Below are 13,241 nucleotides of genomic sequence, written 5' to 3' on the forward strand. Positions count from 1 at the left end.
CTCCGGACACTGACAGCTCAGCTGCATCAGGATGGGATTCAGCAACGGAGCCCCAGGCCTTGCTCTCCGCTCCCCTTCTCTTCCCTCATCACCTTTTTAACATAGGTTCCTGACCCCCCCTATGTGCCCGGTAAGGGCAGCACCGTGTCTGTGCTGCAGCACTGAAGGCAGCATGAGGCTCCTGAGCTGCCACCAGGGGCAAAGGCTCAGCCCTGACCCAGCCCTTCCTGCTCTATTTAGGTAAAAATGAAAACAAAAGACACCCCAAGCAAACAAAAGAGGAAGAAGGGAAAAGGCAGCTTCCAGTCATATTCTTGTTTATTAAGGTCTATGCCAGCCTCAGGAGATAGCTCTTCTGGTAAGTAAACAGAGCAGGCGGCCACATCTATCATGAATAAATTTATTGTCTTACAAAAATCATTGTCTAGAAATATGGGTATACAAGAAAACAAGATCTCTGCAGTCAGATGCCTGGTGGTCAACAGCCAGTTTGATTAAAAATATCCAAACACACACAACAAAACCTTTGTGACAGATGTTAAAGCTTTTAACCAAAAAAGGAAATCCATGGTTTCTGAGGATGTGGCAGAGGAAGTTTCCTACTTAACACTGATTCATTGTCACTAATATCAGTAATACCACTTGGACTAGAGAGGTACATGATATGAAGCACAGTCAAAATTAATACATTAAATCATTGTTATATAGGCAAATTATATATGTAACATTGTCTTAGTACTGTAGTGTCTAAGGCACTTTCTGTAATGTCAGTTTTTCAGCTATTTAAACAAAAAGAACACTAACTACTTGCTGTAATACTGTTCAAAATAATTAAAAAAAAAAAAAAACAACCAAAACAACAACAAAACAACAGGAAAAAAACAGGATTCACATCCACTGGCATGTTAACTCACAGGCAGGCAACCCCCGGCGCTGAGCCCCTCGACCACGGGCTCCCTGCAAGCCCACGCTGCCCCTGCCCCGGGGACACCAGGGGCACCAGGCTGGCTGCTGAGCTGCTGCCAAGGCCTCGGCCCTCAGAGCAGCCGCTCAGCTTCAGGTCCTGCAGACTGACTCAGCCATCAATTAATAAATTAATGTAGCCTGTGGTGTATGTTTATTTCCCACTGGTGTTCACATTATACCAGCCTGAATATATACAGAGATCTGTGGGGCGTGGCAGCAGCAGCTGTATAGCCGAGGAACGGTGACGCTGTCCCGGTTTGCCTGTACTGCATGAACACTAAACTGATGATGCAGGTGCCAAGAACACTTCAAAATGATATTTCAGGTTAAAAATGGACACTAACTCACTCATCCCTACATTTCCCTCTAACACTTCCCAAGGCCTTTTTTTCACAGTTCACTCACTGATTGTGTGCGGATCACAACAATTAGGAGAAAAGAGAGATACAGGTGCGGTTTGGTCTTCAATGATCCAACAGACTCGGCCCAGCCCAGGGCCGCCTGAGCACAGCAGAAATGGAAGGATGTCTGACTGACACAGCATGCATAGTCATGACAATGGGCCTGTCCCAACCACCTGCCCTCTGGGAATGAAGTTTCTGGATTGATAAAAAAACAAAGTTTCATCCTTCACATGATGCTTAGAAAATGGCTTTACAATGAGTATCTGGAAAAGAGATGCACTGAACAGAGATGATCTCATTTTGTTTATGATATATAAAAAAAAAGCAGTTGTACCTATATCTGAAGCAGGGTACATATGATGAGGCTGGAGAGCCTTAAGACATAGCTGACCTATGACAATAACCTTGTAGCATGCCGACGTTCCATAAGGCAGGTTTAGGGCCACAAGGCAGTTCGGTGGTCGGGAACATCCCCTGGTCCTGCCGACTGTTGTGTACAGGTCTCTGCATGCAAACGGTGTGACGGGGCTCTACTCGGCAGGGGCCGGCTGCGCTTCATTCACATCGCTGCCCTTGCTCTCCGCGTCGTCGTCCGAGAGCTCCAGAGAGGCCCCTTCGATGTGCAGCTGGCGTCTCCCGGAGCGGCTTGAGGAGAAGGTGATGGGCCCCCCCCTCCTGCAAACCAGGAGCAGACAGTGAGTGCCAACACGTCACGTCTTGCAGCGCAGCCTCTGCACTGGTGGCCACCCCTGGAAGTCCCCACTAATGTCCCAGGGAAAGTGGCAGCTCAGTTCCAAGCACCCCTGGGGGAAATTTCACAGGTGGAGTTTTGAAACCTCCGCTCTGACCAAGGGGTCAGCAGGCAGCGTGCGAACACCTTCCGGTACTCTGCTATTCCCACTTAGGAATCACCTTAATCTGGCAAGTCCCAAGTAACTTAAAATATTGTCTGTGCAAGCACCAAGCACAGACCAAGCGCTAAACCGAGCACGTTCACTAAAAAAGAAAAAAACCCACAAACAACAAGAACAAAACCAAAACAAACAAAAAACCAAACACAACCCAAACCAACACCGGCTGCTGGTTTGCGAAGTACTGCACTGCACCCCTGCTCCCCTCCTCCAAGCCCAGCAGCTCAGCCGCTCTCCCTGTCGAGATGGTTCTTGTTGTGCCACAGCCGCACCACTGCTGACTCCCACCCACACTCGATACGGACCCCGATCTCTGACAGAACTCAAGGAAAGTCTGGAACGCTCCCACCAGGTGGGTCAGGAAAGAAGGGATCTACCAGCCACAGGAAAGCACAACTGAGCTGTCTCTGTTGTGTTTACCTACAGCTGCACTGAACTGACAGGCCCAGGGAACCTGACAACACGAGCTCCAAAAACTCCAGGCTCAAGAGTTGTCAGGAATATCCTTGTGGTCCCTCAGCTTCCTTGTTACCACCATCAGGCTCAGTCAGCAGTTCCCAGCAGGCTCCAGTCTGACCCATCCCCTAACGTCAGCAGCTCCGCTTCTGCAGTTCCAGAGCTGGGAGCTCCCCAGGGCCGCGTTACACGGACCGACAGGAGGGCCTGGGGAAACCCCGCCCGCCGCCACCACTCACCGTAGCCTGTTCTTCAGGGTGCTGACCTCCCGGCTCAGGCCCTCATTGGCCTCTGTGGCATCGTCCAGCTCACGCTGCAGTTTACGTCGGGAAGCATTTGCGCGTGTGGCTTCTTCTTCAGCCTCTTCCAGCTGACGTTTGAGCTGCTTCATTCTGGCGTTCGCCTTTTCCATCTAAAACACCGAAGCAGGTCCTCAGGATCGCACCGGACAGCTGCATCCCCAGTTCCGGGTGAGCTCCGGCTCCCGGCCTCCCCACCCGCCCAGAGGGACAAGAACCTTCAGTCCCAGTGCGGACGCCGGCCTGCGCTCCTGGACACAACAGATCTGCTGCGGCTGGGAGAGCAGCGCACGGAACAGCCCAGCACACCAGAGCCAGCACCGGGGGTTTGACCGCTGAGAGCTGCTCTACCAGTTTAGTCATCAAGGCAGATGACCTTAGTTCTTTTTACTAACATGCTTCTTAACAAGCCCTTTCTACACACAGTATAGTTTTCTTAGTTTTTTCCAAGAAACAGGCCTCAAAAACTCAGCCCCTACACCCACCTGCTCCTTGTACTGGTCTGCATGTCGACGCTCGTCCTCCACCTGCATGAAGACTTCTTTCAATTTCTTCTCTGTACGACGGACCAGTTTGTTCGCAGCTGCTCTTTCCCTAGAATAACCAAAAGTCATTGTTTGGCCATTATTTGTCCCAGTAGGTGAAGGCGAGGAACACAAGACCTGTCCTTTCCAAAAGGCTCTCGCCTCACTGTGTAACTGACGCTCGAGTTCTCTTACCACGCCTGTCTCCACCAACAGAACCCACACAGCTCTGATGCGCTGCTGCTCAGCTGGGACGCAGCTTTGCACACAGGAAATGCTACCCTGGAGCAGCACGTAGTGCAGGCTAAAAAGAGGGATAAGAAGGTGCTTTTTCACAATGAGACTGAACAAAGCAGCTTTAAAGCCATCGCTGCTCTTGCGGAGCCAAAAGCACAAAAAGAGTGAAGGTGGTGATAAAAGCCAGGCCTCCTTCAGATTCTGGGAGAGAGAGCTAAAAGATCAAAAACTACTTGGAGGACCTAGAAAGCAAGGAGAGAACTCTGCAGAGCACAGGACAGGATTCATCCCCACAGACCAACGCTGCCACACCTAAACCGGTCACCTTGCTTCCTCTACCCAGGGACCAGGTGTCTCAAGGGGATGTTTCATCTTGTCTCAAGAAACTGCTGCAGCACCTTGTGGATCCCGGCATTGCCAGTTAACAAATCCACCTTCAAGAGTTAATTCAGCCGTTTCAGTTACAAACAGATTCTGAACCTCCCGGTTACTTTACAGCTGTCTCATTAAATGCGTCCCTTAAAACAGAAGGTTTCTAGATAATAATCCCCGATGCCTGTGCTGTAAGCTCACATCTCATCCCTACAAAAACTCAAAGCACGGAGGTTTCAGACTTTCAACTGACAGGGCAAACAGAATTTTTCCTTACTTGGCTTCCTGCTCCAGCTGCTCTTCTAGCTGCACAATCTTGGCTTCTAGAGTAGAAATTGTTGCCTTGAACTTTGACTTCACAGACCCCTCCAGTTCCTGCAGTTTGGCTTTCAGCTCTTTGTTCTGCCTTTCCAGCTGCTGCCGCGCATTCTCACTCTTCTGGGCAGCGCTCCGCTCCCCAGCCAGCTCCGAATTGAGCGTGTCAACCTTTCAGAGGAGGAGAGCAGAAGATCACTTGGTGCTGTTCAGCACCTCCACGTAACCGCACACCGACACACAAACTGCCCCTCCGAAAGTGCCCACAGTGGCCTCACCTGCAGCGTGGTCTTTCGGAACCGTTCGTTGAGAAGCTCCATGTTGCTCTGCTCTTCCTCCAGCTCTTCCTCCAACTGTGCAATCCGAGCTTCCAGTCGGCGCTTCTCATCCAGCAGCGCTGACCTAGAAAGGGAATATTTGGGTCAGGACACGTTCTACCTGCTGGCTACTTTGCTTCTGATACTTTAGGCATTGCAAATTGCCACGAGTAGCTACTGTGTCACCAGTTCTCCTCATAACAACATGGAACTTTTATCGTGAACAAAGGTCAATACAGAATTTGCAAGCAGACTATCCAGAACTACGGCAGCTAGTGCCTCGAGTTCTTCAGATGGACAATTAATACATTTCAGATGGACAATTAACACACTTGACGACTCACTTTCCCGAAGCGCTGTTGGCGATCTCATCAGCCAGCTCGTCCCTCTCCTGCTCGGCGTGACGACGGGCTCTTTCGGACGCAGCGAACTCCTAGGAAGGGTTAGGGAAAGATTTGTTACAGCACTAGGAATCTTCTGCAAACAATTCAGCCTTCTAATAACTACTGGGAGATGAGGTGATATCCCCGAGGTCTTTTAATGGATAAGCAAAAGCAAGAGCTGTAGAAGAAGGACACAGCATCTTGATATTTCACCCCTTAACTTCCACACACAGCTACAATGATTTACCTCTCCCTGTCCCTGAAGTGTTCCTTGCACAAAGTTACGGCAAAAAATCCGTGAAGATCAGTAACATCCAGGCCACAAACAGCAGGAGAAAGCCATTCTGTCACACACTAACACACACATTCAGTGTAAAGCAGACACTAAATTAAGTGAATTTTTTAGGTTCTTACAGAGCACACAGCATGAATGCAAGTATAGGAAATAAAAGCTTTAGCACAACAGTATAAACAGCACTGAATTAATATTATAAATCCGTACAAAGCGTAGAAACACCCAGGAATTTGCTAAGAGGACAACTACAGGCACTGCAAGTGCAGGACTGACAAGTTTAAAGCCCACAAAAGCATGACATGGAGAAGCTCTAGCAAAAGATAGGTTATCTGTAAAAGCTCAAACAGTAAATGTAGTGAAATCAGAGTAATTGCTCCAGACTTTGATCTGCAGCAAAGACAGGACACAACGGAGGCAAGTCTGTCACACAAAGCAATTCTGCTGATGTCTGACCTTGAGGCAGATCAAGGAGCCAACAGGAGATAAGGGACATGTAGCAGGACCTAGAGCTCTTACATAAATCACCAACAAGGGCACACATGCCCGCAAGAGAAAGGGATGAGGACCTGAGAGGGCAGACAGACAAACCTTCACAGACTTCAATGTTCCACTGAGGTACTGGGGAGATTGTTGGGTTTTTACATAGTTCCAATAACCAGTTTTAGTCCTGACACCGTGCTCTGCACCCTACAGAGACTCCAGAACCACTTTGCAGACCTGGGCGAGGCCTCAAGTCTGTTGAAGCAGCAGTAAAGCTCTCCTGCTACCCAATACAGAAATGGAGTCCGGACTACCAGAATGATTCCTACAAAGCCATAAGAAGTTCACTGGTGATCCGGGGTGGTGGGGGGGAAGAGAAGGTTCTCCTGGTTCCCATTTCTCTGTTCAACTCATGAGTTTGCTTTTTACCTTTTTTATTTGCTGATCTTCACCACACTCTAGGACGAAAAACCAATTTCTTGGGTTTCAATCTCACCTCTTGGAGCTGGAGTATTTCTGCTTCGAGACCTTTGAGCTTCTTTTCACTCTCTTTGGACTGCGTGAAGATCTCATCTCTGGATGCGCGGGCTTCTTCCAGCTCCCGCTGGTAATCTTTCATCTGAGCCTGTTGGTGGCAAGCAGAGAAAGAAAAAGCCTTGCTGCATTAGGACAATCACAACATTTATTAGTAGCTTTGAAGCAGTTTGGCCCTTCAGAGGTAAGGCCTTCCTCCCAAAGTGGGTTCATTCAACTTAAATGCATTTTCAGTTCTTATTTTCATAGTGAAACTTCATTTTCTCATCTTTCCATTGCCCAATTCCTTGCCAGAAATATCACATTGTAAGACTTCACTTCATTTATCCAGTCTATTTCTTGTAGCAATCAACTGCACTGAAGAGCTGCTCACATTTGTCATGAAACTGATGGAGAGGTAAAGCTCTTGGAATGACTTACAAAAAACTTACTTAAATTCACCAAAAACTTGTTGCAAGTACACAGGGTAATAAACTGTTCTCCATGCACAAGTACCAGGATGCACTGCTGTGCACACCCAGCAGCACAAACCGATGCTTCCCTTGGGAAACGCTGTTAGCACAGACTGAGATCTTAACCTGCACGAGTTTGAGATGCTGAAGGAGTAAGGAAGTTGGAGAAACCCCGTTTCAGTTGTACCTGCATCTTTATAATCCACTGGTCACTTATTTCAGGTGCTTGGATGGGAGTGCCCAGAGATGGGGTGTGAACTCCCACCTGTCCCAGCCCTTGCACTGGAGAGGTGGGTGCTGCTGGGAACCAGCATTTTTCGCTTTAATTTGCTCCCCCCTCAGCCCAGAGCTGCCCTCACTCAGCCGGAGGAGGATTTGAAGCACGACTGCCCAAGAATGAAGTGGACAGGGCAGAAAGGCAATTTAACTTGTTATGTGCTTTACGCAGTCTTGCCACAGCCTCATGCTCCTGCAGTTTTGGGCCGTGGCACTGAAGATCATTGGTAAAACTGAACTCTACCAAATGTTGAACGTTTTTCTGGGAATGACAAAGACTGTTTTTTCTTGCCAAACTAAAAAGAATGAGCATCTTGGAGTGTTTTAAAAGCAGCTAAAATTGACTCCTCCTTTTTCTCTGGAGAATTTTTGGCTGAAGATGCCTTAAGAAGTTTGACTTGAGGAAGCAGCAGTGAGCAACAGCCACGCTCAAGTCAGTAAATTCAAAGACACAACCAACCATAAATTTAAAAAATGCAGCCTGGAAAGCAACACTCAGTAAATCCTTACGCAAAGTGTTAAAATACAGCAAAAGATGACTACTGAATAAAAGTATTAACTCCTTACCAACAAAAGGATGAGAGGAGTTTTGAGCAGGTGACAAGTTCAGGCCAGACACTATATGTGTCAAAGTCTAATCCTCCTCTTGCCTTCACGCTACTGATGGTTTACTATTTAATGCAAAGCAGCACCCTGGACAGACTGTCCGCAGGACTGAGAGCAGCTCGGCAGGTGAGCTGTGCCTACCTGGAGCTTACGGAGCTGTTTGATCGCTTCATCTCGAGCCTTGTTGGCAGTTTCTATCTGACCTTCCAGGTCTTTCAGGTCCATCTCCATTTTCTTCTTGGCCGCCACAGCCAGAGCTCTCTGTTTGCGCTCGTCCTCCAGCTCTGCCTCCAGCTCTCGCACCTGGGAAATCAAGGCATTGAACAGGCTCGGTTCCAGGAACAGAGCAAACAAAATCCTAAGAGAGTGGTCAGTGACTCCAAAAGGCCTCTGCAGAATTAACATGACTCAATTGGAAAAGACTACAGAACACAAGCTACACGGGCAGAGGCTGTAGATGGCAAAACCAAACCCACAAATTGGAAGCAGAGATCTCTGAGCTGACAAAAAGGAAAATAACAACAATAACTCGGCAACTGAAGCATTTCCATTTCATCTGTTCAGCTGCTTAGTGATCAGCTTCTTCCCCAGCATATCCGTTCACATTTCGGTGTCGCTCTGGGGCAGATGTCGCTAATTCTGATCGAACCATTAAGAGGAAAATAAGAAACAGAATCACCTCATTTTCTCCAGGAAAGAAAAAAAAGAAAAAGAAATAATTTGCTTTCAAACAGCCATGCTACCAGCAGTTATACACCAACTACCTTCTTTTTTTCTTCCCCAAAAGAAGCCAACATGAATTAAGCCAAACTTACACAAAAATAAAGCTGAGCCAGAAATGCCCCAGGTTACCAACAGGAAGGAATGTATTCTGTTCTGAAGCAAGCCTGCCTCCTCATGCTGGGTCCAAGAGCTCTGGTCCAGTGCAAGAGACAGCAATTTTGCATTGCAGTGAACTTCAAAAGCCCTTCAGGCCCATGCTTATTTCTAAAAGATCTCTATATCGCTGATTCTTAGTAATTTTATATTTTTGTTTTCTTGTGATAAATCTTGAAGTATTTGGTATTTTTTTCTCAAAGCTTAATCTTGATTTAGACCCATCTTTTCAAAGCATGAAATTTTAAAGGCATTTCTTGAGTCTCTTCTGATCTGCTTTGTGTTACTAGAACTCTCAAGTCAGGTAAACCTGGGACGTGCCACAATTTTAATTTAGGAAGCCGTTCACTTAATTACAGTCTATCTCGGCATCCACGGATTTGCTCCTGTACATCAAATGAAACGGGCTTGAAAGTCCAAATAACAAATCCCTGTCCTTGGAACACACCCGCACAGCAACAGCCCGACCTCTGCTGGCACGTGGAGTGTTGTCAGAGGACTAACGCCAAGCTGACAGTGGCCTGTCCTCAACAAGACCTATTCTTGCAAAGATTAGTGCTTGAGATTTCTACAAGAGAAGATCTTTAAGTAAAGGATTTTATCACTGAAGCTACAGAGCTTTGGCAAAAGAACCTCATGCCCCTCTCGCTATGAAGTTGAACAAAACAGACATACTTGTTTCACCAGCATCCGCTTCTTCTCTTCATTCTGTTCATCTCTGGCTTGCAGATCTCTCTCAAACTGGGCTTTCATAGCTTGCATGTTCACCTCCAAACGAAGCTTCGCATCTTCTGTGGCCTGCAGTTCATCTTCCAGTTCCTCCAGCTGAGTCCTCATCTCTTCAACCTGTTGCTCTAAAGTTCTCTTTGACTTCTCCAGCTCATGGACCTAAGCCACAAACATTAATCAGACCCTGTGCCTTGGGTATCTCAATGTCAGCATTTTTTAACAGCAAAATAAGACATTATATGAACTCGTACACTACATTTTGTGATACTCAGAATTGGACAATGAACTAGAGCAGGCAGAACAGTATCTCTAAGCCTGTATTAGAGAACCAAACAACCAGCTACGCAGTTGACAGGAGGGATGAGCTGTGTAATGTCACAGAAAAAATCAGTAGTGAGACAAGCTCTTAAATGGAGTTGCAGCTGCCATTGTGACTAATGGCCAAGCAGCTTCAGCTCTTCAGGTCTTCACATCTTTTGAAGTGGCTTGATGTTAATAAAGAACCTCTTATTCTGAGCTTTAATTCCTCCAGAAATTTGAGCTATAAATCAGCTTCAAAACATATTTTTCTATCAAATATACTTCTCCAACCAGGCAGTTTTCCTATGTTATTGCCTATGCAGTATATAACAAAACAAAATGTGGAAACGTACTTACATTTTTGCCCACATCATCTTTAGAACTCATTAAGTCTTCCATATCTGCACGCAACTGTTTGTTTTGTCTTTCAAATTCTTCCTTAGCTTCCAGGGCTTCTTCCAAAGCCCGAGCCAGAGACAGCGCTTTGGTTTCCTTCTCCCTTGCTTCTGCTTCCGCACGATCTCTCTCCTCTGCATATCTGGCAGAGATGTTCTTTTCTTCCGCCAGCATCTGAACATAAGAAATAATTAATCCATCTCCTAGGTTCTATAATCAGGGCCTTCCTACCTCAGGTGTTTCAGTCAATGAAGTGGTTAATGCTTGAAGTGTAATTGGCCTCCAGAAGCTGTCCAGTCTCTCAGTCTTGATCAAAGTGCTAGTAAGAAACCAGCTACAGCTACTCTGGGATGAGATGAGGCAAGCAAGCTACTAATCAGGATTACGTAAGTTCTATATTATTGCTGTCTTTTAGTCTTCACATTACAATAATACTCTTAAGTTTTTGTTCCAATATAATTTCCTTGTTGTATATAAAGAGCTGATTACTGGGTCTAACAAGACTCAAAGCTGGCATTTAGCTCACTGAAATTATAAGTGAGAGATCACTCTTAACAATGGCCAAGCTGCTCACAAAAGATTTATCAATACCCAGTGTCTCCAGGCTCATTTATGTAGTAACAATATAAACAAGATGTCATTTAAAAATCACAGAAAGCAGCAAGATGACAGGAAACTAGACTACCTGATCAAACTTCTTCTGCTTTTTCTCCAAGTTAGAAACAATCTGGCGCTGATGATCTAGATCCACCATCAAGTCATCCAGCTCTTGCTGCAGGCGATTCTTTGTCTTTTCCAGTTTGTCGTAAGCCATTGCCTTCTCCTCTAGGCGCTGGCTTAAGGACTCCATGTCCTTCAATAATTTCTTCTTATTTTCCTCCAAGCCTTCAATGGTTCCCAAGTCATCATCTACCTTTTTCTTAGCATCAGCCAACTGAGATTTAATAAAAGAAAATAACGTTCCTTAGTGCATCAGGAGAAGGAAAGCAAGGTATCAGGTCCAAAATACAAAACCAGAAATAGATGTTATTGCTAAAGTAACCCAAAAATTGTGAGCTAGTAGGATACCAAGTAGGGCAAAATCCAGCCCACTACAGCTGGTTCTACTAGTCATGATTGCAATGGAGAAAGAGCACAGGAAAATTCATTCCAAAATCTGGTCTAGTACATGTGCAAATTACATGACATTTTTGCAAGATGTTTGGGACACCAGTTCATCTCACCTGGAACGCGTAGGTCTTAGGGAGTCTTGTCGTTTCCAACAGCTTACCTGAGACTGCAAGGCGAGCATCTGCTTTTCCAAGTTCTTTCTGGCCTCCTCCTCCTCCTCCTGCTGCTCTTGCAGGTTGTTCTTCTCCTCCTCCAGCTGCCTGATCCTACTGCTCAGGTTGAGTTTCTGGCGCGTTTCTTCCTGCAGCAGCTCCTGTTACACCAACAGGCACATTCCAAGTTCAGTTTGGTTCAGTGTGTGTTATCTGGGGCCTCAGGCTCCCATCCTCCATTACTCTATATGGAGTTTCAGGTTTGATAATTTTTCTTACAACAGTTTTGTACAAGGACATGCTTACGAAAACATCTGAGTCTTCAAAAAGCCACTGATCACTCATTATGGGCACACTTTAGCCTTTCTAAGGTGTATTTCTGATCAGGGAGTCCATGCCACTGTCTGTTCTACAAGTTAATGGAGGATATTTTTCCATCTTTAAAGAAGTATAGAAGTCACCTTCAAAATTTACTTTTCTTCTCTCAAATAAGCAGATAGAGTCCCTATTTTAAACCACGTGGTAAGAATATATAGCAGCAAATCCTGCAATGGCAGCACGTTTCCAAGTCCTGCTGCATTGTGTGAATGTAAAGTCAGTTTAAAGACAGCTGTAATTAAGCAGTGGAAACTTCTGTCGTAACAGAAACTAATGAAAGGTGTAACCATCCATCCTGTTCACAGAGCTCTCCAATTGTGGTTAACATTATTCAAGTAGTCACCATTAGCATTTTTATACAGGGAAAAAAAATTACATTTAATTGATGAATACATGCATAAAGCTGCATTATTTAACTCCAAACACTGGCAGTTCGAAGAACTTGAGCTGTCAGTAAAAGAGAGTATTGTCCCTCATGCCTTTCCTATACCCCAAGGACCTCATTTACATTAATATTCTACTTGGAACGGTGTTTTTGACTTAATACTTATCTCCCGCAGAGACAAAGGAATAAAAGACGAACGGAAAGCCTGCAGTCTATCAAGCGGCGAATCTTAAATAATGAAAAATTGTCTCCACACTTAGCTGAGCAGTCATTATACACTGCATTTCACTACTGGCTTCAATAGGAAATACAGCTTCTACCCAAGGGACTTTCCAAACCATGAATGAAAACGTATTTTCTGTTACGCAGTTCGCATTTCAATGAGGAAGAAAAGCTTCAGTGCAAAGTTCAGGCTTCCCTGCACACACACCTGTGTGTCCTGAAGCTGAGATTCCAAACTAGCCGCATCTTTGGCAAACTTGATGCCTTTCTTCTCTGCTTCTTCCAGGAGACTCGAGACATTATCCAGCTCGTTCTGAAAAGGAAGCAGTCAGAAGGTAAGGGCGTGTGGCTGACTACAGCCATGCCTGCATCCCACCGGGAGCTGGACTGCAGAGCATCAAACCTCAACAAATTCCAGGTGTGGCAAGGCAACAACAGAAGCCAGTGCAGAGATACAACAAGCTAAAAATACTGAAGTTTAGTTCGAAACTTGAAGTTGGATGCCAATCTTGAACTTTAGGGCATAACACAACAAGAGTTAGGCATGATATTTAGCAGAGCATGTTCCAATATCTGCATTCATATTCAAATGCCATATTTAATTTTAGTACCATATATTTTCCAGGACCATTAATTCAGGGAATATCAGGGTGGCAGCTGGGTTTAAAGCATCACTGCAAGAAAACGGATTTCTGCCAGGTGCCAACTCTTGCTATTTTAGGCTATGCTACTTGTATATACAGTGAGAGCCTGCCTGAAAGCTTTGCCCAAAAAGAACTGGGCCATTCCCTTTTTAAAGCACTTTGGCTTAATTTACCTAAAGCACCCATTGCTGTGGTTTAAAAGTCAGCCCTGACTGCACTTTA

The 13,241-nt window shown here is 45.7% G+C and overlaps 1 protein-coding gene across 2 annotated transcripts in view; it reads right to left on the minus strand.

The window, feature by feature from the left end:
- Positions 1–300: 300 nt before the first annotated feature.
- Positions 301–13,241, minus strand: part of MYH10 (myosin heavy chain 10) — a 97,252-nt gene continuing 84,311 nt past the window's right edge. For both annotated transcript variants that reach the window (XM_065852473.1, XM_071816423.1), the window contains exons 29-41: positions 12,584–12,688; positions 11,399–11,551; positions 10,814–11,062; positions 10,090–10,302; positions 9,379–9,591; positions 7,969–8,130; positions 6,456–6,584; positions 5,146–5,234; positions 4,763–4,886; positions 4,447–4,655; positions 3,522–3,630; positions 2,977–3,149; positions 301–2,045 (exon numbers count right to left, since the gene is read on the minus strand). In XM_065852473.1, the coding sequence (XP_065708545.1) occupies positions 1,901–2,045; positions 2,977–3,149; positions 3,522–3,630; positions 4,447–4,655; positions 4,763–4,886; positions 5,146–5,234; positions 6,456–6,584; positions 7,969–8,130; positions 9,379–9,591; positions 10,090–10,302; positions 10,814–11,062; positions 11,399–11,551; positions 12,584–12,688 (2,073 nt within the window). In that variant the 3' untranslated portion in view covers positions 301–1,900. The remainder of the gene's footprint in view (positions 2,046–2,976; positions 3,150–3,521; positions 3,631–4,446; positions 4,656–4,762; positions 4,887–5,145; positions 5,235–6,455; positions 6,585–7,968; positions 8,131–9,378; positions 9,592–10,089; positions 10,303–10,813; positions 11,063–11,398; positions 11,552–12,583; positions 12,689–13,241) is intronic.

Source organism: Patagioenas fasciata, chromosome 18, assembly GCF_037038585.1.
Source record: "Patagioenas fasciata isolate bPatFas1 chromosome 18, bPatFas1.hap1, whole genome shotgun sequence".
Classification (NCBI taxonomy): Eukaryota; Metazoa; Chordata; class Aves; order Columbiformes; family Columbidae; genus Patagioenas; species Patagioenas fasciata.